The 22,911-nt window shown below is 41.5% G+C and overlaps 1 protein-coding gene across 3 annotated transcripts in view; it reads left to right on the plus strand.

Annotated features, from left to right (window-relative positions):
• The window catches only part of ttc17 (tetratricopeptide repeat domain 17), a 24,629-nt gene extending 8,072 nt beyond the window's left edge, over nt 1–16,557 (plus strand). The window contains exons 9-25 of one of the 3 annotated variants that reach the window (XM_034116784.1): nt 400–560; nt 997–1,109; nt 1,313–1,465; nt 3,184–3,299; nt 3,462–3,615; nt 3,813–3,884; nt 4,401–4,625; nt 5,476–5,695; nt 9,917–10,036; nt 10,636–10,931; nt 11,350–11,503; nt 11,608–11,728; nt 13,311–13,470; nt 14,208–14,291; nt 14,673–14,792; nt 14,878–15,021; nt 15,582–16,557. In XM_034116784.1, coding sequence (XP_033972675.1) covers nt 400–560; nt 997–1,109; nt 1,313–1,465; nt 3,184–3,299; nt 3,462–3,615; nt 3,813–3,884; nt 4,401–4,625; nt 5,476–5,695; nt 9,917–10,036; nt 10,636–10,931; nt 11,350–11,503; nt 11,608–11,728; nt 13,311–13,470; nt 14,208–14,291; nt 14,673–14,792; nt 14,878–15,021; nt 15,582–15,713 — 2,545 coding nt within the window. In that variant the 3' untranslated portion in view covers nt 15,714–16,557. The remainder of the gene's footprint in view (nt 1–399; nt 561–996; nt 1,110–1,312; nt 1,466–3,183; nt 3,300–3,461; nt 3,616–3,812; nt 3,885–4,400; nt 4,626–5,475; nt 5,696–9,916; nt 10,037–10,635; nt 10,932–11,349; nt 11,504–11,607; nt 11,729–13,310; nt 13,471–14,207; nt 14,292–14,672; nt 14,793–14,877; nt 15,022–15,581) is intronic. The other 2 variants (XM_034116785.1, XM_034116787.1) reach the window with 2 other exon arrangements.
• Nucleotides 16,558–22,911: the final 6,354 nt, after the last annotated feature.

Genomic DNA, 22,911 nt, shown 5'->3' on the forward strand with positions numbered 1-22,911 from the left:
AATACGTTCTTTATTGTCCCTCTTTCTTTCATCAGTTCAGTTCCTTGAAAGTGAAAATGTTGAATTGAATTATTTGTGAACAAGCTTTTATGCTGCTTAGCAGTTAAGACTACTAGGGACTTTTTAGAAAATGTTAGCATGTTAATCACTACTGGGGGTTTTTTAGTGATAAAAGTAAAACCAAGACACTTCTTCATTTAGGGAAGTTTTCCTTGCAAAATATGAAAGTCCCCTGAGCTGGCAGAGAGTTGCTCATGAATGCAGAGTGGATTTGGTGCAGATACCGATGATCGACATAGATCTTCTTGTTGTTGGATGATCATTTTCAAATGTTTTGTTCCCTGCTATGCATTTCTGCCTGTCCTGCTTCCCCTTCTTCATTTTGACTTTTATTTTTAGATCCCTGCAGCGGACACTGAATGAACTGAAGGAGTACCAGAAGCAGCATGATCACTACCTCCGCCAGCAGGAGGCACTGGACAAACACAAGCTGCTGCAGGAAGAGCAGATCCTGCGCAACATTATCCATGAGACCCAGATGGCCAAAGAAGCCCAACTTGGTAAGATGCCACGCACATGGAACTGAGAACACCTAATGTGTGCAAGACATAACCTTTTGGATTTTGTATAGAAGAGTTTCTCACTGCAGAAAAGCTAATTACTTTTGCTGTACAGAAAAACATGTGTTGACTTGCTGTGATTAAAGAATGCAGATGTTCGTAATTATGACAAATACATTTAATGAACTGACAGGTTCTCCGCAGTGAAGTTACATTTATCATTTTGGAGAAAGGTAACGCTTTACTATTGGCTTCAGAGAACAGAATTGTCAATTGAGTAGAGAACAATGTGACTGTATCAACTCATGGGAGGCAATCGTTAGCAAGCCTTCTGTGCAATTTGTTTAAATATATTTGTTAGCTTTGATAATAATGTATATTGTTGAGACTGAAGTGTAAAGAACCATCTGAATGTTGTTTGTTGTATGTTCTCCAGGGAACCATCAGATGTGTCGGCTGGGTTATAAGCATCGCAGCCTCTACTGCCCCTTTGACCTGCCTGTGCGCTATCACCGTGGCGATCTGTTTGAGCATGTCAGCTTTGTTCAAGTGAGTTTTTCATTATGACAATGTACTTGATGATTAGTAGCCAAGTTTTAAAGGAAGACCATAACACACAAAATCTGTTTCCTCCCTGGACTATTCCAGTGGATATTAATTGAAGGAAGCTAACAAACACTGCATCATTACCTGTGAAAATGTTCCTTCAGTTTCTGTGTCTGAGTTCTTTCTGTTTCTCTCTTTGTTCATAGTTTGGGGAGGAGGTGTCGGTGGCATCCAGCGTGGCGCTTGTGTCAGAGCGCAACTCCAACCAGACGGCAGCCAGCCCCCAGCTCCATCCCTCCGTGTCCGGAGACCAGGACCCCGCCGCTGCTCTCTGGGGCAGCCGTCTGGATTACACGCAGGCAAGAATAGCTTGTGATTTTTGTCTCTATTTGAATTTTTTTTCTTTTACACCCCAAGGTAGGCGGAGTATGCTGCCAAATCAAACTAAAAGGACAAATGATACCTCTGCAATGCTAATGCCCACCAAACAAAATGCAGAAATGGGAATGTGTGAAAATGCTGGATCACATTGTGTCTTGCGTCAGTTTACAAATATTTAAGAAGAATTGCAGGGGATTAGAAATCATTAGAGTGATTAACATAATAATATTAATAATGAATTGCATTTATTTAAGTGCTCAAAGCAGACAATAACATAGAGCAGGGGTTTTCAAAGTGTGGGAAGGTGAGCCTCCTCTCAGAGAACATAAGAACAGCTGCGCCCCCCCTCCCAATTATTATTGATATTATTATTGTTGTTATTGCTATAATGCAGGGGTATTCAATAGCATTGCAAAGAGGTCCAGTAAGAGAACATGTCATTAAATGCTCTGTTTTTGCTGTCTACCTTTCTCTTTTTTGAGCACGCCATTTGAAATGTGTGTGTTTGAATCTATCGTGCTGACTCACTGACTGCACCGATTTGATTGGCTGAGTAGCGTCACCTCCTTAAAACAACAACTTTTTAAAACCTTTTTATCTTTATGTTTTAAACATATTGTTAAAACATCTTTAGCATTTTCAACATCGTGGATGAATCCTTATATGCTCCCGGCAACACACTGAACGTCAACTTTGCCTCCTTATTACACTCACCCCTACTTTAGCGGGAACAATGAGTCTGCGTCTGCGATGCGCACAGGAGGATGATGCGGGGATGCAATGTAGACAGGAATAAACGCAGATCATCCTCTGGCTGCAGCCTTGACCGGCACTTGCTTTTGATCAAAGTCAATGTGGAAAACCCGCACTCACACAGGTAGGTGGAGGCAGGGGCGGGCTGGACTAAAAATCAGCCCTGGAATCTCACCCAGCCCAGCCCACACAAATTGGTAGAGCACGCTAGTGAACTGTCAACGGGGGGGGAGGGAGCCTCGCTGTGTGAAAACGGCCCGCTGAACGGACCTCTGTCGCCTGTCAGCGCAACTTAAATAATGCCGTTTAAAAACATAAAAAATAAAGGCCGGTGCCGGCCGTCAGCACACCGAGCCGGCCGTCAACGGCCCGCTGACGACCGGCCGTTCTGTGATTCTCCAGAATACACAGATGGCCAGTCCGGCCCTGGGTGGAGGTGAAGGGAATGAGAGCTTTTACAGACTTTTTGGAGAGGTGGGGGAACTCGGTCTCCACAGACAGCCAAAAGTGTGCAAGTGACACTTTACTCGTCTTTTTCTCGTAATATTTTTCTCACACTGCGCCTCCCCTGAAGCTCTCTGGCGCCCCCCCCCAGGGAGGCGCGCCTCACACTTTGAAGACCGCTGACATAGAGTAAATAATTGCATACTAAATATAACAAAGCTATGGTCATTTAGTGGACACATATTAAAAATAGAGATCAGAATGGCATGTTTGCGTCCGTAAAGTAGGGAGTGTAGAGAAATGTCAGATTTGTCTGATTTGACTCTGTTTTCTACTTAACTGTTTTGCTTGGACTCAATTTGTTTTTGTTGTGTTCTCCCAAAATTCTTTGTGTAAATATTAAAAGACTGAAATAAATGTCAGTTTAATTTAAAGTTTAAACGGTAGTCAACCACACTATTGCTTTGGAGATTGAGAGCTAATTGCTTTTTTCGTTTAGGACATACAGAGGATGCTGTGGCCTCAGAGGAGCGACTGTGCTCACGAGTACCCGAGTGTTCCCCCCGCTCACCTGCTGCCAACCTTCTACCTTCCCCCTGAAACACAGGGCCTCAGGTCAGTGCACATCCCACGATTGTGCTGGTTAAGTTTTTCCTTAATCATATTCAAAAGGGCAGCACACACCAAATCCAGTAATACTGAAAAGAATCAGCATGTGCTTTTAGAGTTGCATATCAAAACATCGCACTTAAATATGCCTCGTTTGTTGATACACAGCCCAGTGGCAACTCTCCTCTATGGGAGCAGTCCTCCTCTGACGGTAGCTCTGCCAAACTGTGGTCCCGTTCCCCAACCATACCCAGCCCTCCTGCCTGCTTCAATAGACTGGCCTCTGGAAGAAAAGAAGCTCCCAGATCCCTCTGCCTCCCAGGTATCTGACTGTCTCATTATTTGTGTGTGTGTGTGTGTGTGCATGATCTGAATATGAGAACACAGAGATGGATTCATACCATGTGCAGTAGGCTTACAGAACTTCTATACCCCTACTCTGTATTTTGATGTTGTGTATGGCATGTGGAACTCCTCAGAAGAATATCCAATCATTAATGTCACTGTGTGTGTTTACAGATCCTGCAGTTACGTAGTGGAGGATGGACGCTGGAGCAGATTGGCTCCAGAATAGCGCACGTTATGAAACAAGTAAGAGGGCGTCTCACACTTCTGGGGGGAGTTAGTGCAGATTAACAGTGTACGACTTCTCCCCTATGTTACCGGTGTCCAGATCTCCCAGCTAACCAAACAGAAAGGGCCATCTGGATACACGAAACACCTTATTTAACTGCATTGAATTCAGCCGACTGAGGGGTCAGAACAGAGTCAATCAATGGTGCAATCAAATCATTTTCAACCTTTACTCACTCTTATTTCATCTTTCATATGGAGCGAAATGCTCCCCCAGCTGAAGGGGAGCAATGATGCTACACTAGCAGGCTGAAGTGGACACGTAACCGAAGAGTTCATTAAAGAAATGATCGGATTTTCATCAGCTTTATTTAGGCCAATACTGGTCCATTATAATATGTGCCAGGCTCGGCTGCGGACAACTCTGCCCTTTTATTCGAACTGGAGTCAGTATGCTGGAAAAGTATCTAGAATCATTCTGCTCACAATAGTCATTCCTTTCCAGAGCTAACAGAAGTTTGTTTGCACACATAGGCCACTGTCCCCTGCTGGCAGACCCACAGTGAGGCGGCTCTATTCTGGCGCGCCAAAGGCAACGGCAGCCTTGCCCTGCAGTGCTTGCGCCAAGTGTTGAGCTCTGCCCCGCCCCCCCACCGCCACGTCCCCCTCACCAACGCCGCTAACCTGCTGCTACATCACGGCTTGACCACCCACTCGCAAACCCTGCTGGAGCAAGCCATGGCTATCAATGCATCGGAGGTAAAGGCTCATCGCTTCATTACCTGCTGGTTTTTACCATCTTGGAGTTGCACACTCATAGGGTGGTACATTTACTTTGCATTTGTTGCCACTATAAAAAGAAACATGCTGTTTCTTCAGATAGTCAGTCACATGGTTTGAGCGTAGTATACAACTTTAACTGATATTTGTATGAATAAAACCTAGAAAACATAATTTTAGTGTTGTGTGATTTTTTTTATCAGGATGGCCAAATAACCTTTAAAACTTGGTTACATCACCAGGCAATCATGCAGAGATTTAAAATCAGCAATGCATTTATACTCAGAGATTTAAATTAAAGCATTGTTGGATACTTCATTTTGGACTGTTCTAACTATTTTTATTTTAGTCTTTTTATGAGTAAAAGTATAAATTGTCCAAAATCATTACCTGCAATAAAATAAAATGAGTCCCCCTGAATACTAATAGAGCATAATTTGAATGCCACATTATGCCCAAATGTAGCAGACGCAGCACATTTTTCTTTTTGCCACTTAATTTACCCTTTGTTTTAGGCATCTAGCTTTATTAGTGAGCCATGTTTCAAAATATATCATCTCAAGGTCATTCAAGTTTCATAAATATGAATTTAGTCCTCCTGTGGTTTGCAGATTCTCCACATATCAAACCAAAAGAGTACTGAAGTTACATTGTGTAAAAACTGGAACTGGTCAAGTGCAGTAGGTATAGATAATATATTGATATAGGACTGCTGTTCAGATAATCTGCCTCCCAAAATCTTTTGAGCAGCAACACGTGTGCTCAAGTGTGTTTTCTCGATGTTACCCAAAAGCTAATGTTCCCATGTCTGGTTTTGCTTCCATCGCAGCCCCACACCCTCATCAGCATGGTGAGTGTTCAGTTGGCTCAGGGCAATGTGACCGGCGCTCTGGCCTTGTTCCGCCACATCCTGGTGACGGCCCTTTCCTCCTCCTCCTCTTCCTCCTCCTTCGCTGGCTGTGAACAGTGTCGCGCCAGCCTTCCTCTGCTGCGCTGTCTGCAGTTCTACCCCTTCCTCTACAACCTCTCACATCGACAGCCCTGCTCACGTGAGTCAATCAAACACACACAGATCTTTTCCTCTTGATTATTGTACTTCTTTTTAAAGTATGGTGATAGAGTGCACCTCTGATTTATATGAATGCACCTGCCAATTGCCTGGTCAAGTTAGATGCTGCGTATCACAGTGCACTGAGATTTGTGACAAACTGTAAAGTATTAACCCATCACTGTACCCTGTATGCAAGGGCTGGTCTGCCTTCACTAACTGTACGGAGGCTCAGTCACTGGTACATTTTTATATATAAAGCCATGTTAGGGAAACTTCCATCCTACATCTGCTCCCTGATCTCACGGCGAATTGTAAGTGGCTACTGCCTGAGATCGCATGCTGTGGTTTTATTAAATGTGCCAACTGCTAGGACTGTCTTAGGGAAGATAGCATTTAGATGCGCAGCTCCACTGTCCTGGAATAGTCTGCAATTAAAATGGAAACTGAGCAATCTGGTGCCACTCAATGTTTTTAAAACTCGGTTGGATGCTACTGAATCGGAAGCTGTTGGTACCTGTGCATGTGGATAGTATGTAATTTGTAATCCCTGTAATGCTACTGTATGATGTCCTTTTGTTGTTCTGTTTATGTTTTTAATGTTTCATGTGGAACCTACTTGAGCAGGTCTCCCTTGAAAAAGAGGTCAATGATCTCAATGGGATACAACCTGAATAAATAAAGGTTTGAAATGAAATGAAGAGTAGGCAACTGCATTGTTTCAAAACATCAGCATTTTTCTGTAATATGATTTAAGATATGAAGACACTTTGAGACATATTTTGAGACATATTTTGCGGTTTTTAAACGCCTAACAATTGCACTATAACAATGTCTTCAAGCCAGACAAGAAGCTGAAGCATTTTGAAGTTTATGATCACAATCCTTTTTGTTTGTAAATCTTGCCATACTGACAACATGCAAGAACATGCAATATATATTTTAAAACGGTTTAGAATCCGAATCAGAATACCTTTATTAGTCCCACAGAGGGGAAATGTACGTTGTTACAGCAGAAAAAGAGCCACAGGCGGCTTAATGTTACATGCATTCAAAAGTATTAAAGTTAAAAAAAAGTTACACAATTTACTAAATACACATCCTTTAACAGTTCTTAGGATTTAGCCGCCAGGTATATATTGCACAGTTATTAACGGCATATATATATATATATATATATATATATATATATAAAACGGACAAGTAAAATCAAGCAATCTGATTGGTTCTTAGCCGTGGTATACTGAGCGTATACCACGGGTAGAATTGTAAGTTACTTTTCACAACAAGTCAGTATCCCTCCGCGTCTGAGATAAACAGTATACAGTTGGGCTGAAAAGCAAACTGCCTGCAGTTTGCTTTTCAAACTGGAACAAGAAAGCAGCGGAGAAGTAACGGGGCAGAAACCCTCATTTTTACGCAACGGTCCAGACATAGACATCAAACGGCAAAAACATATTCAGTGTGCAGTTCCTTTGGCATTAGGGCAGGGATATTTAGATACTTTCCAAGGTTTGACATAATGAATTGTGCTACTTTTAAAGCGAGCAACGATGTTTTCAAATCTGTAATCAAAAAGGTCCGCAACAACATTTAAGATCCTCCGGGGGAGGTGGGTCTTACTATGGAGGAGTGGATTGAGGAGTGCCTATCTCCAGAACAAAAAGCACCTAAACGACGACATGTAGAGCGACGTGAAGAGCAGGTAGACCAACTGGAAAAGTATCACCATTCAAAAGCTTTCTGATGCGGGTCTTGAAACAAAGCAGAGAAATTATGACCGTTAGTGGCCACAGGTGCGAAAGCTCTCTCCAGAGCTACTGGAAGCCGAATCTCGGGGACCGGAGAAAGTGGAGCAATATTCTCGCCACGCCAAACAACAGCCTAGAACAACCTCAGCCTATACAAGTAACCACGTAAGCCATGCTACTGATGCTGGACAGTTTTTCAGTGGGTGCACAATAAACGGCAACATACACATTAATGTAAATAAATAGCCAAATAATGGATCAACGCTCTCTGTCTAATATGTTTGCTAGCTGTTGTTAGTGTTGTTGCATAGCAACCACCTCGCACTATGTTTCGTGCAGAAGGCAACAGAGGGACTATTTTATTTTGAACATCATTATTTACTAATAAAAACTATTTAAATTAGAGTGTGTATTTTTCTTTCATATTGCCACACTTGGTAACCGTTTTATAAAAGCAATAGCTCACTTCAGGCCGTGATATATGCTCATTATATCACAGTTAAGGGGGTTGTCGACCCTCCGCTTCGCGTCGGGCCGAACCACGCCCCTTAGCTGTGATATAATGAGCATATACCACGGCCTGTCGTGAGCTATTGCTTAAATATATATTGCACATATTGTTTAAATATGATATACCCCTTCTAACTGATTTGACAACTTGTAACATGTAAATCTATTATTTATATCTAAATATTGAGCATAGAAATAGGCCATGGGCTTAAATTGCACTTGCTTCACTAGTTTTTCAGTCTTAAAATCAAAACCCCCCCAATGTTGTCATCTAAAGCTGCAAGAGACGCTGTGAGAAACAAGTAGCATGTTGCACTTGTTATGTGAAAATAGTAGAGACATTTTGCCACTCAATAATTCAGACAGTAGAAAATAGCTAATGCCAAATTTAGAAGGGTCTATTTTATCTCAAAAGCTAAATATTACCCCCTTATTGCTCGCTGACACACTCAACACACTCCCACCTCAAGTTAGATCAAAGGTTTAAATATACAAAAAATACACACATTTCTCACGTTAAATGTGTTGCTGTTCCTCCCACGTTTGATCCTGTTGCATTGCTACATTTTACCGCCATGCCTGAGTCGTTGTGATTGAATATGGCTAAAAGCTTCAGACCCCATTTACACGCAAACACATACGTAACGCAAACGAACCGAATACGATATCAAAAAAGTCTTCCGTTCACACGAGACCGCTCGGGAGCGCTGGAGACGCTGTAGTACATATGCCGGGCCTGTAAGTGGCGCTGTACTCCCGCCACAAAATACACCAAAAGCAGCGAAGAAGACCCCCGAGCATGGTTGCCCTTCTGTTTATGCCCCGCGGTGGATTTAGCAACATGTAGTTCATGTAGTTCTCCATGTCCACTTGTTGCTGATGGTTGTGGTAGAGGAGCTGTAGATTTTGCACTAACATCTGTAGCATGGTCAGTAGCAGTAGCAGTAGCTACTCTCCTCTACTGACCATGCTACAGGAGTGAGCAGCAGAGGCGGGGCTATGGCTTCATCGTTATCAGGAAATTATCATATAGGACGTACACACGGAGCCGTTTGGCCCCCCAGAGCGTTCCACCTTGGGACCCGTTATCGTTTGCGGGATCCGTTTCCGCGTTTCCGTTACGGCCGCGTGTGAACGAACGGGCTATACGCGAGAGAAAAGTAGCGGATACAACCGTTTGCGTTCTCGTGTAAACAGCACCTCAGAGCCAACATTATGGTTATATCAATCCCTGTGGATAAACTACTGAAAAACATACCAGTGCAACAAGGAGAGCCATTTAGGACTGCAACAATAATGGCACTTATATTCTTTATTCAACAAGTAAGAAGTTGTAATTAATTGCATGTGTTTCAACATTACTATCTTCTCGCTTTTCCTTGTAAATGCATCTAATGTCTTCTGGCAATAATCAGAGTTTCCAAGTTTAATAATATATAAGCTTTGCTAGAGTAAATTGAGACCGTGAATGGAGTCACCAGAGTGTTGAGAAAAGGAAGCTGAAGGGACTGATTTGTTTGTTCCAAGAAAAACAAACACGGTTGGTGTGTCTCGGAATATAAAATGCATCACTTTCTGTTGAGGGGAGAATTGTTCCAAAGGTAAACCAAACACGTAAATGATCTAGCATGTTTGAATCACTAAATCGGTCATTGAGTAGAGTAAAAAGGCCACATGTGTAGACAAAAAGGTGAGTTTGTTCCTTTAATTCAAAGTAAACATCCAAACTGCCTTGCTTACTCGTCTGTAATAATGTTGTTAGTATTACCACATTATTCACCACATTAGAATTGTTGAAAATTGTTGAAGTTTCAGAATATTCGATTTATTCCAAACATTTTGTTGCACACAATGCAACAAAAATATCTATTGATTTTCAGAAACACTGTTTGAGAATACGTTCAACAGTACATTTTGCCACCTGTCTTTTATTCAAATGAACTTCCCTTGTGTTGCTGCAGAGGGCGCCGCCTGCTTGGCTGAAAAGGAGCTCGGCATTCAGCTGGAGGAGTGGGAGGGCAACGAGGAGAAGCAGGATGCCCCCCCCCTCTCTGCCATGGAGGACTCCTTGCTCTTTGAGAGTAAGAATATGATTTACCGACACCTACAGTGGCAATATCAAACAGTTAAGACATATATACGGCATCCGAACTAAATGAACAGTCCTATTTACTTCTTCACACAATATGTTTTAATAATAATGATTAGATATTAGGCACAGGTTTTCAAACTCTGGGACTGTGGGCCTTGTCTCTCTCAAAGCTTGGAAGAAGTTAGTGTGATTGCTTAGTGCTTAAGGGATCATAAACAATTGAACAAAGATAAACAAGTTGATTCATAAAAGAACATTGGTCCTAAGGCCTTTATTAGTTTCTAACTACATACTTTCTGACTAGTTGAGTGTGAAAAACAATAAATTCCCTAAAAGCCTTAATTCTAAATAATGTCTTTAACCAGATCCCACTCATTTAAGGCAAAGATATGTGATCTGTGTTGGTCAAATATGTCTTTATCTATTGACTAGCAGTTACAAAATGTAATATCACATTCTCAGATGTCGGTTGGCTTCCTTTGCTGCACTCAAAACTAAATTGTAACTCTGAGAAATGTTTCTGTCACAAACCACATATTAAGTGCTCCTCGTCCTGTCCCCCCTCCCCCCCCCCCCCCCTCTCCTCAGAGGTGATCCTGGACAGTAACGGGTCGGGTGAAGCAGCCGGTCAGCAGAGGGATGCTCCCTCCGCCTCAGCAACTGCTAACATGGCCACTCCATTTGGTGGTGGAGCGGTGGAGGGGGAGGAGGAGTGGCAGCTGAAGGAGGACCTGATGGGGGCTTTTGAGGGAGCGCTTGATGTTGGGGGCAAACGGGGGGACCTGCGAGGGATCCGGGTGCTAAAGAACGACCGTGTCATGGGATCCCGTGCCGGTGGTGGGCCGTGCTTCGGGAACTGTGAGGATGACGAGGGAGCTGAGTGGGTAAGTGCACATTCCTGTGTTTGAGTCACCACTAAAGTGTGTGGGATTGACTGATGTGCCTAAGGGCTGGGCAATTAAGAGAAGTTCAAATATTACAATATTTCTGACCAAAGATCTCAATATCGACATTGTGAAGATATTTTAGGGTTAAACATTGGTGCTTTTACAAAATATTTACACTATGAGAGTTTTAATAATCATCAGTAATAAGGTTTTAATGACTAAGTGAGTAAAGCCAAATATTAAAATAGCTAGAACAGTGTCATACACAAAAAACGACATCACTTTACTGTAATGCAGCCTTTGAATCCACTTGCCAATATGTAGTCTCATATCACAATATAATATCAATACATTGCCCAGCCCTCATGTGACTGAAGTGTGTGTAACCAAACTGAACGTGCCTTATGTTCCTCAGATCACCTTCCAGGTAAAGCGGGTGAGGAAGGCTAAGGTGGATGGCACAGAGGGGGTCTCCAGCTCTGATGAAGGCCAGAACGGGGAGTCCCTGCCTGGAGGACACTCTGTCTTGGAGATAAGCGGGCCAACTATCCCATCGCCTGGCCCTTCAGGTACCATTTATTTTTACTCCAGCATAAACACAGAGAAAGCACCAGGGGGCTGGACTTCACCCAGCTAAGAGAGATGTCTTTGTGTTTTCTGTGTTTTTGTGCAGGCCGCTGGAGGGACTACACAAGTCTTGGCTGGCCGGGCCCCGAGGAGTGCCAGCGGACACGCAGGGTGGACCTCACCACTGTAGCTAGCACCTGGCTAGCTGTTTCTGCCAAGAACATCGAGTAAGACTCTTAATGTCCTCCTGATCCGGCTCACATTCTCATCTCATGTTATATAACTGTGAATTTAGTTAGTACTGTAATATTGACCATGTCAGTTTTTGGAGTAACGGCTTTAATGTTTCTGTCAGTTTTTTGCTCAAAGAACAACTGCAAAGCTATTAAAGGTCCCATGTCATGCTTTTCTGGTTATTACCCGTCCCCTTGTGTGTTATGAAGGTCTTTATGCATGTAAATGGTCTGCAAAGTCACAAACCCTCATCAAAGTACACCCTGTAGCGAGTAAAACTCTAACACAGAAAAGACCTGTCTATGCTGCCCCAGAACGCCTCATTGGAGATTTCTCTTTTTCCATTAATGTCTCCCTGGGTACAGTGATGTGCCCATACCCAAATGGACCAATCTGTGGAGCTCCTCACACACACACTCTCAGCGGCAAAACTGTGACACGCTGGGGGGGTGGGGAGGGTGGTGCTAGTGGAGCCTTGCAGCGGCGAAACTGTGGCACGCTTACACTTTAGGTGCGCCGCGTTTGGGGGTGCGGGTGCTAGTACAGCCCCCTCAGCACCCCCCCCACCCCCCTTCCCGCGTCCATTCGCGATGTCTCGCTGTCTCGCGGACCCCACGCAGCAACCAGGAAATGACACCAGCAGTAACCCAGCTCACACTGTCCGCTCCTCGAGCCTCAAAGGGCGGAGCAGCGAGCCCCGCAACGTCCTGCCAACACGGCACCCAGACCCCACGCAGCATTCTCATCTGTTTATCATTACTGGTGTCATTCTCTGGTTGCTAACAAACGTCATTGTAACACATAATCACTGATGTTCCGCTGTAACGGTGGACTCATCAGAACAGAATGGGCGATCTGACCAATCAGCACAGTGGGCTCACAGGGAGGGGGGGGGCAGGAGCTCCAACAAGCCGTTTAGGACAGAGTGAATACACATACTATACAGAGATGCTGTATGAGAAACCAATGTGAGTTTGGAAAATTGCACAATATAAATCTATTCTAGTATACCTCAACAATGGAATTATGATCAGTAGAAATGGCCATGACATGGGACCTTTAAAATACAGGTTAGTACTGTGTGAAGTGTCCTTTACGATAGGAGTATAGCAACATAACGGTATAGAGACCATAACCATGATATTAAAAAAATGTAATAAGTATATCATCTTAATTATACACATGATAATATTGTGCTAATAATCCAGCACCTCTTAAATCTCACCTTTGAGCAGTAATAGTACTAAGGTGTATACTCAATTATTTTTAAAGATATGTATATAGATGTATATTTGTTTAAATATTATTTTTTGGGCATTATTAGTAAAAGATAATGACTCGGCCTTCTTTCTTTTAGACACAATAATCATGTAGAAAGTTGTGATTAAATTACAGCTCTTTTTATAGAAAATTAATAAAGTGTTTAGAAAAGATAAGAGGGACGGGGAATCAAAGGCCGGGGGGGGGGGGACATTGCTGCCTCGTGATATTCTTGGTTGACAGGAAAGATATGAAGAGCCAAAATGCAGTAAATGCAGCTTTAAGTCTAATGTCTGATTGTCCCTGTCTCTTCAGCATCACAGAGCATATAGACTTTGCCACTCCGCTCCAGGAGCCAGCTGCTGAACCTTTATGCAACGCCAACCTCGCTGCCAGCATGCACACCCTGGACCACCTGGCGGGGGTGGCCAACCGCGCCGCCATCCACTACACCGGAGAGAGCCAGCTGCGGGAGGTAGGCTGAGGATTACAGGAATTAACATGCATACTCTTACCTCTTTTTTTACCTCAACAGCATGGAGTCCCATCAACAGTGTAGTTCAATATTTGATATTCTCATTTTCAATGCTACAGGTAGACCACTCCACATGTTTCTTAAATCTCAATCTCTACATGTATGGCAGTCATTCCATTCCAGTGTCTGTTGAATTCCCACACAGAGAAATGTTGTCAGTAGTTTTATAAAATAAAATACATAAATGCATTTTACTCAAACACATACTGGTAAATAGTAAAACCAGAGAAACTGATCATTTTGCTGTGGTCTCTTAATTTGTATAGCATTTATTATAACAAGCTTAAAACCTGTATAAAACTACGTGAATCATTTTTATAATGTGTGCTTGTTACCACAGAAGGTTATACAATAGTTTATATCAGACCCTAAGCTAGTTATTGGTTAAAGCACATGCTACCAAGGAAGCTGATGCTAGGGAAGGGAATGATTATTTGAATATTCAAAATGATTCAGGTATTCGATTATGAGTTGAGTCGAATAGTCAAATATAAATTTGCCTTCAAATTCCCATCCCTAGCTGATGCATGCTCAAACTCAGTCCTAAAGTGTTGAAACTCTGACTGTCAATCATTACAAAATGTTTGTACATTCACCTATGATTAATTATTAGTCATACCCACAGCCCCACTTCTCTGTTAAAGCCCTCACTTGTCTCTTCTTGTCCCGACCCGCAGGTCCTGCAGAACCTCGGCAAAGATAAGTTCCCCCCTCAGTCCTTTGAGCAGGTGGGGACACGCATCGCTAAAGTCCTGGAGAAGGTAACGCTCGCTCATCTCAGTTAAAGAGAAACTATTCAATAATGGAGGCTATGACATCATGAACACCAACTGATTGTCCACAGCAAAGGCAAATGACAGATACATATTTTGTTCCTGCTATACTCAGTACCAAGCCACTTTCACTAAAGAAGTTAAACACGTTTTTTTCTGAAATAAAAGAAGCAATAGGCATGTTATTTGTTATCTGAGAAAAAGTACCAGTGCAGTTGCGGAAAAAGGATAAGCAAGGATTTGAAGGAAGTGTCATTGCTGTGCATAATTTACACCCAGCATTAGTAACACCCTACCAGCACACTCAATCAAATAATTACTGTGGATTGAAATTGCTCATTCATCCCTCCTCCTCATCCCTGAGTGCAGAACCAGACATCATGGGTGTTATCCAGCATGGCTGCGCTGTACTGGAGGGTCAAAGGTCAAGGCAAGAAAGCCATCGACTGCCTGCGACAGGCCCTCAACTACGCCCCCCACCACATGAAGGCAAGTTACACATCAACTGTTGGTGAGGATTACAAAGGATTGTTTTAAATAATTAAGTAATAACGCTGTTTTTTTTTTTAACCAGGACGTGCCCCTCATCAGCCTGGCCAACATCTTCCAGAATGCCCGGCTATGGGACGACGCTCTGACAGTCGCCCGCATGGCCGTAGAAATCGCCCCACACTTTGTCGTGAACCACTTTACCCTCGCCAACGTCTACATAGCAATGGTAATGGCTGCAAGCACATTTATCTGTCACAATGTGATCATTGTTTGTCACCCTCTGCTCAGCTCCTCAAGTGTAACCACTGCAAGACAATTCAAGATATTAAAGAGGCCCTATTATGCTGTAGTGTGGTATTTAAGTTTTAGTGCATGTAAATGGTCTGCAAAGGTTATAATCCCTCCAGAGGGAGTTTCTCTCCCACACGCTCACCCCCTGAAAAGCCTCAATTTGAGTCCTTTGTTTACTTCCACGACATAGTGACGTTAATATGCAACACTCATGCTTCTATTGGCTAGTATAATGCTCCAACACATTCTACGTGATAGGCTAAGGGGCAGGACATCTCTAAGCGGTTGACCAATCACAACAGAGGCGGCGAGCTAACCAATCAGAGCAGACTGGGCTCTGGTTTCAGACGGAGGGTGAAAAGAGGTGCTGCAGCACAGGCAGATAAAGAGCTTTTTGAACATTAAAGCATGTCACAGTAGATGGCCCTTTAATGAAGCAGCCATGCAGTTCATGTGTTCCCCTGGTGACGTGTTTGTTGTGTTTCTCGCCCTCAGGAGGAGTTTGAGAAAGCGATGCGCTGGTACGAGTCCACTCTGAAGCTGCAGCCAGAGTTCGCCCCTGCCAAAGATCGACTGAGAACCATTCAGTGTTACCTGCTCACCAAGAGGGAGCGCCGGCAGCCATAGACCGCTTCATCACAGGACTCCCTGCAGTCATGATAATAACACTCACACTGACACACACTCATCTGAAAACCACACATAAGCTGCACACAAGTGTAAGAAACCGTCATGTGGTCAAAGGTGAGGTATCAATATTCATATCCAGTGGAATCTGGGTTCTAACCCCCCAAAGAATTAGGTTTCGAGACGTCACTGAGTACAACTGTAGATAACTTTGCCCCACTACTTCTGAATGCAGGACCTCTTGTTATCTAACAATCAATAAGTCATGATTGTCTGCTTTACTTGCAAAAATGAAAGGGAAATAAAATCAAATACGGTTTGCAAATTACATTCAATTCTTAAATATTCTGGTTTCATCCTGTGCTAATTGGCTGGACAGTTTACATGCTTAAAGATATTGAAGCATTTTGGTATTGGGTGCCTGAAATGGCGCCATGTTTTAATGTACCTTAATTGGACATTTCAAATGAGAAGATGTTTTTCATTCTTCGCTGAGATGGTTAGGAATGTGCCTCTAGACTCCGAGGTTAAAGGGGTTTGCGTTGGAAGATATATGCCCTCAATTTTTCTGTTTCATAAAATGGATAGGGATTCTCAGTTTTTCTTTTGCACTTTTATTTCATTATCATTCCTATTTATATGGGACCTACAAACTTTGATTTGTTCCAAGGTCATTTAAAAACAAAAGAGAGAAACTGAAACATGCTATGCTTTGCTTCCTGACTTCTGGCACTCATAAGGCAGAGCAAAGGATTTGCTATTGGCCATCTACAATAAAAAAACTAAAGTGGAATCTGTATTTAATGTACAGTATTAAAGGCAGTGTGTGGATTTCATTACTTCACTTCTCGGCGTCAATTTCTTTTGTCTCTGGGAAATAAAGTGTTTTGTGGTTAAATTAGATTGTAGAAGTTATAGCATTTCACCAATAACACTTTACAGCCACACTCCCATCCTTAATGTGAACACTTGTCATAAACATGACTTTTTCTATTTCAATTCACATTTTTTAAAGCGGCCAAATGGTGGCACTGTCTGACATTTCTTCACTCCTATCAACTGCTACTGTCTCTCCCTTTCTGTATTATAGCCAGAGGTGGGAAGTAACTAAGTACATTTACTCAAGTTTTGTACTTAAGTGCAATTTTTGAGGTTCTTGTATATTTCACTCGAGTATTCTAATGTTATGCTACTTTGTAATTCTACCCCACTGCAATTCAGAGGTAAATCGTGTACTTTTACTCCACTACATTTATTTTCTACCTTTAGTTACTTTGCATATTTTGATGAATGATGTGAATTATAATCAACCCTTAAATCAGACTTTAGTTCCACCTGGAGTAAAATCACAAGCTACCCTGCAGCATACAACGTCATTAAAACTAGCTGCAACTTTACCAGCTATGATAACACTTTAATGCATCAATAATCTTAAGCAAAACATAATATATATTATTCTGAAATGCACCAATCTGCATAATGTGTACTTTTACTTTTGGTGCTTTAAGTATATTTTAATGCTAATACTTTTGTACTTTTACTTGAGTATCATTTTGAATGCAGGACCGTTTCTTGTACCAGAGTATTCCTACACTCTGGTACTACTACTCAAGATCTGAGTACTTCTCCCACCTCTGATGATAGCTCAAAATGCAATTCATATCAGCTTCATTCAAAAAGAAAGTTTGAGTATTTAGCATTTTCACAACAGCAAACAGCCACATCATCAGTCCATGTATCACTGATTAAACCGTCCAAAAGTGTTCACTGTATGTATTTTATTTGAATGAAGAGAATACGATTACACTTTAATGGTTTTCACCATGACCTGGAATAGACTGGTATTTTTGGGTTATAATAGTATTATAATCTGACTGAAAAATACAGAACATTTGGTCACACTTCAATTCAGCTTATGTTGAATACAACTCATGAGGAATCTAAAATATGTTAATTTATGTTTCACATTTGCTTTCTTCAGACAACTCTGATCTTTTTAGATCAATAAAAAAAGATAATCTCTAGTCCAGCAAATAATACACTGAGCCTTGCTAATGCTTTTTATAATCACACTGAAATCTTAATAATTCCATTGGATTTTATTTCTGTAAATCCATGTTCTACTTTCTACTCTACACCAGGGACCAACTACCTAGTTAGTGTAAATAAATTAACCCTCAGCCAGTTGATAAAAGCTTTGGATCCACACCATGCATGTTGTATTGATAGACAACGGCAATGTTGAAATAATGATATGAACAGTAAAACATTTAAGACTTCTGGTTGCACTGCAGTGAGGAGGGACTTGGCAATATGTGCACATTATTAAAGCAAACCAACAAGTGTGATGGCAGGTTCATGAAGAATCAACCCTAGCTGAAAGTCCTCTACACCTGGGGCTCCTGAGGTGTTGTGAACTATTTGTAGGCTTAAAATAGATGTTATGTTTAATGTATATGTTTTAAAAAAGGCCAACAAGTTTATTTGTGTGCAGATTTTAAAAAGCAGCAATGCAGCCGTTTATGTTCTGACAAAGGACAATATATTTTCTTTTTTTTTAAACATCCAGACTTAAACTACTAGCTTGTTTGCTATCTGTAGTTGTAGTCAGAATCAAATGAATTTAAAACATAAGAACCTTTGTAGTTCGGAAGCAATAACCCTGTTTTATAAAGAGCATAACAATGCATTAGAATGAAATGAAAACCTTGCAGTTCAAAGCCGTTCAATTGAACATGATGGTGCCGATGCAGCTTGGTGCATCTCAGGACAAAGCTGGAACAGAGTGTCCACGAAGAGATGCCCCCACATAGTTTCCTTGTGAAACAGCACTTTTTTCCCCTGCTGCCTTTTATTTATTTTTCCCTTCAATTGCGACAGCTAAAAATGGCACAAACACGGTGCAGCCTGCTATTTTTAGAAACCTGTAAGGGAACAAGATGGTTGCAGAGGCGCTGAAGTGTATGCACACACTCCTATAAATACAAGCACAACACATGAGAGGGCAAATGTTCAGCTCCACATTTCCCGCCCTTTTCCCACAGATTGGTTACCGCTGAGGACAAGCGCGGTGCTGCATTGCTAATGGGCGCTATTTATTGTTAGCCCCTTGGTGTATTCCTGTGCAGCCGAACCCACTCCCCGCTCTGTTTTGGAATGTTTCTCAATGAATAATTGACTGGAGTGGTATTTTTGACCAGCCCTGTCTTGGGTGCTCTATATAAATAGCTCATGTGCAGCAAAGCGTGCATGGATTTGTCAGGGGCGTTAGAGGCCGGGGAGTAAGAGCCCTGTTATGTAATAGACATGTGAGTTGGAACACTATAAAGACACTGCAAATATATCATGTCTATAAACACTTAAATAATAGATTTAATAGATATCCAAATCTCTTAAATGATCTTGTGTGTGTTCTACATGCAGAATGAATGTCCCCATACTGATGACAGCCCTGCAGATTATTTGATCGTCAGTATTGGGATATTAGTTGTTGTTTTTTCACTCCTCTGCTCTGAACCCAGAAAGGTCTCCGACCTAAGCAACTGAGAGTCAGGAGCTGTGTCACTGGTGCTCGCCCCATCTGGAGTTTTTCATCCAGATTACTGCAAATATATCCAGAGTGCTTTTGTGCCCCTGTGTACTGCATGTGTTAGTCAATATGTGAGCCATGAAACAAGCATAACAAACTGTCCATAACAATCATTTTGTAGTAGCACTTACAGAAAGTTAAATTACTATCACAGTTTGATTCCAAATGACACAGCCATAGTCTTTAATACAAGTTACACTTATACATTTGATCTATAACTTTCACAAAACTGTCTTTATAAAAGAATCAAAGCAAGTTTTTTGCATCGACTTTCAATTATCTTAATCTTATCAGCTCCACCCCTGCTCCTGTTGCTATTAGAAATTGAAACTTACATGAATATTAAATCGAATAACATATTTGTGAGCCCACAGAAAAATACAGCAGCATTCAGATCAACACGTTTTAAAACTCAAGGCGTGCACGACCGAGAGCAAGAGGACTGGTTATGTTATGATTTCAGAAGGAGCAGATTTGTATGGACTTTGCAGTGAACGAGACAAGAAGAATGACGCTCCAATAGGTGAGAACAATAAAACAATACATGTGTGTCCCTACCATGCCGCAAGTTCATAACATTTTGCAAGGACTGGATATGTTTTCAGATGGAGCAGATTTTGAAGGACTTTGCAGTGTAAAGTGTGTGTGTGTGTGTGTGTGTGTGTGTGTGTGTGTGTGTGTGTGTGTGTGTGTGTGTGTGTGTGTGTTAATCAGAGTGATAGTATACTCACTGGGATTCCTTTGTTAATTCTCCTGCACAGGCAGAACAATTCATTATTGCAACGTGCACCTTTTTTTACATTGAAATTATGCACTGACAGTAACACATACAGTACATTTATACATATAGACATTTAAAGTTGAGTGTGCTCATAAATGTTAAATATTAACACTTTTATTTGAACGTATAGCATCCATATTTCGCACTATAGTTTAACTAAAAGAGACTGGTAAAGTAGATATCTTTATTAAAATAGTGTGGTAACCTGGCAGTTTTATATTTTGTATTTGTGTTTAATAATTTAAGAAAGGACAATGCACATTAATTAACATGAGCGTTTGAGTCCATCATGTAAACGTGCCAGATTACGCAATAGAGTTTAATTGTAATCTGCAGTCTCTGGCAGGTTGGTGGCATTAAAAGAAAACATACAAGAGCGCAGAATAACACATGCGCAGAATTGAAACACTTAAAGGTCCCCATTATACTATTTTTAAACAATATATTATAGGTCTCAGATATATACAGAACATGTCTCTGAAGTGTTTGGCTAAAATACCAAACAGATCATGCATTGTAGCAACCCCTCTGTTTCAGCCCTGTTTCAAAAGTGCTGATTCTGTGACTGTATCTTTAAATGCTAATGAGCTGCTGCTGGCCACGCCCCTCTTCCAGATTCTTTGGTTTTTGGGGATAAAACACAATGGTGGTCTAGGAGGATATTCAGGTGATAAGGTGGGCGGGTGTTACCTTGGTCGGTTATTGGCTAATGGTTGCCCAACCCAAAAAACATTGTGACATCACAAAGTGGTCAAAATCTGATAAGCTCATTTGCCTCAGGACAAAAAGAGAGAGAATCTTTTTTTCCGATACTTTCTGAATCACTTAAAGGTGGGGTAGGTAATTTTGGAGAAACCAGCTCGAGTGCGCTAGCATTTGAAAATACACAGCCGGAAGAAATCTGCTACTTCCTTACAGAGCCCCTCCTCCAACACACACGAACGCGCACATGACCAATGAGGGCACGAGATAAGTTTGTGCACAGATGGAAGGCTGACAGGCAGGTAGGCCATCCAGTTATTTTAGCCGGGAAAGCTAAAATGATTGGTCGTGCTTTTTACAGTACTACGGCTTCCACAGATGACATTTTTTTATGGATTTTTTGTCAAAGCACTTAAGATATTCATTACTATCGGGATGTTAATTCCATGGAATATAACAAAAAGTGTATCTCGAGCCGGTTTCTCAAACTTACCTACCCCACCTTTAAGTGAGGGGACACATATTTATGTATTACAAAAAAAGTGGATTTTGCATAATAGGTGACCTTTAAGCACAATTGACTCACGATTCCCGCACATATATTCCCTAGAAGATGCTGTTGTTCACTTTTTGTTAAATAATCTATTTTTATGCAGCACCCTCTGCGGGTAAAATCAATAAAAAATGTGTTGCAGCTTTGTATGTATATGCCAGTGAAACCCGATGCAGAAAAGCAGCCCTGAAGTCATTCAGGGTGAGGACCATCAATGTTTTGAGGTCCTCATTTGTTCCGATGCAAAACTTTCTCCATGTTGAAAATTGTTATTGCACCTCGCAGTGAGTGGATATATTTGGCTCAGTGAGCTAAAAATAGTAACACTGAATGGATATTGCTGCAAGATATTACATAATGATAGTGAATGGCCCGCACGGACATGAAAGGAGATGACTATTTTAAAGACACAGAGACAAAGAGTGGAGCAATATTTCCACACACAAGGAGAGCATGTCAGTTTGCTTCAATGTCTCATTTATGGGGGGGATTTTCACACATTAGCATGTTTTTTATTACCATCTCACGTTTGACACACTTCTCAGTTACTGCAGCGAAATAATGCTGGATCTTAATGAAGCCAGGATGTGTAATATTATTTTCTAGATATCAGAATGCAGTGTATTGCTGTAACAGCACAGAGAAAATGGAAGATAATCGCACATTATCATGCAGAATATAAAAATACTCAGTCAATAGCACATTTTACAACAATCTTCTTTGACATTGACATCTTCTTTAGACCCCAAGTCATCTAATTATTTATTAAGTCCGCAAACACCATTATATCATGTTTTTAATGTAAACATTTCCTTTTTTAAACGAGGTGGAGGACAGGAGATCTCAAAGTCCATTTTGTGAAGGAGAATACTAGTGTAGCAGCACATTATCTCCATATTTGCCCTTTATGTTGGCTTGAATATACATATAAATACTGTACTTGATGACTAGACATTAATAGAGAGCATTTATCTTTTTCTAGGCTTTATCCACAAGGGATTTCCCTGAATTATTAAAGTTCAGTTCTGTATTACAAATGTACTGGCCCTCTGGGGACAATAGTTTCTGCTGCCATTAACACCAAAGACCCTTCTTTTTATCTCCTGATACACTCTACTTGAACGTTTCCCTCTCTCTCTCTCTCTAGTTGATTGCTGTACGTTACTATGTGTGTTACGTAGGGTAGCTACACAACAGATTTCTCCATTTTAAGCCTTGAAATCAACAGATCTTTAGTCTGAACTCACTCCTGACTGTTAACTGCTTCTCTGTTGCCTTAGTACCCTGGACAGCTCCTCGGGACCACCATCACTATCTCCTCAGACTTCTACTGAAGTAATACAGCGAAGACGGGAGACAAAAGGAAAACACAGATATTAAATGACTCAGAAAAAACATCATAAATTGTAATCGTGAGAAAGACCGCGCCCATCTGGGTTTGTTTTCTTTGAAATCTGGTTCCATACGTATGTTCTTAGACTTTTCTAAAATGGGGATAAAGTGCACAGGTGTTGGTCAAATACCAGTTTAAATCACTAGTCCGAAACCAGTCTGAAACTAAATATGTTCCATT

The sequence above is a fragment of the Trematomus bernacchii genome, unplaced genomic scaffold (genome assembly GCF_902827165.1).
Source record: "Trematomus bernacchii unplaced genomic scaffold, fTreBer1.1, whole genome shotgun sequence".
Taxonomy (NCBI): domain Eukaryota; kingdom Metazoa; phylum Chordata; class Actinopteri; order Perciformes; family Nototheniidae; genus Trematomus; species Trematomus bernacchii.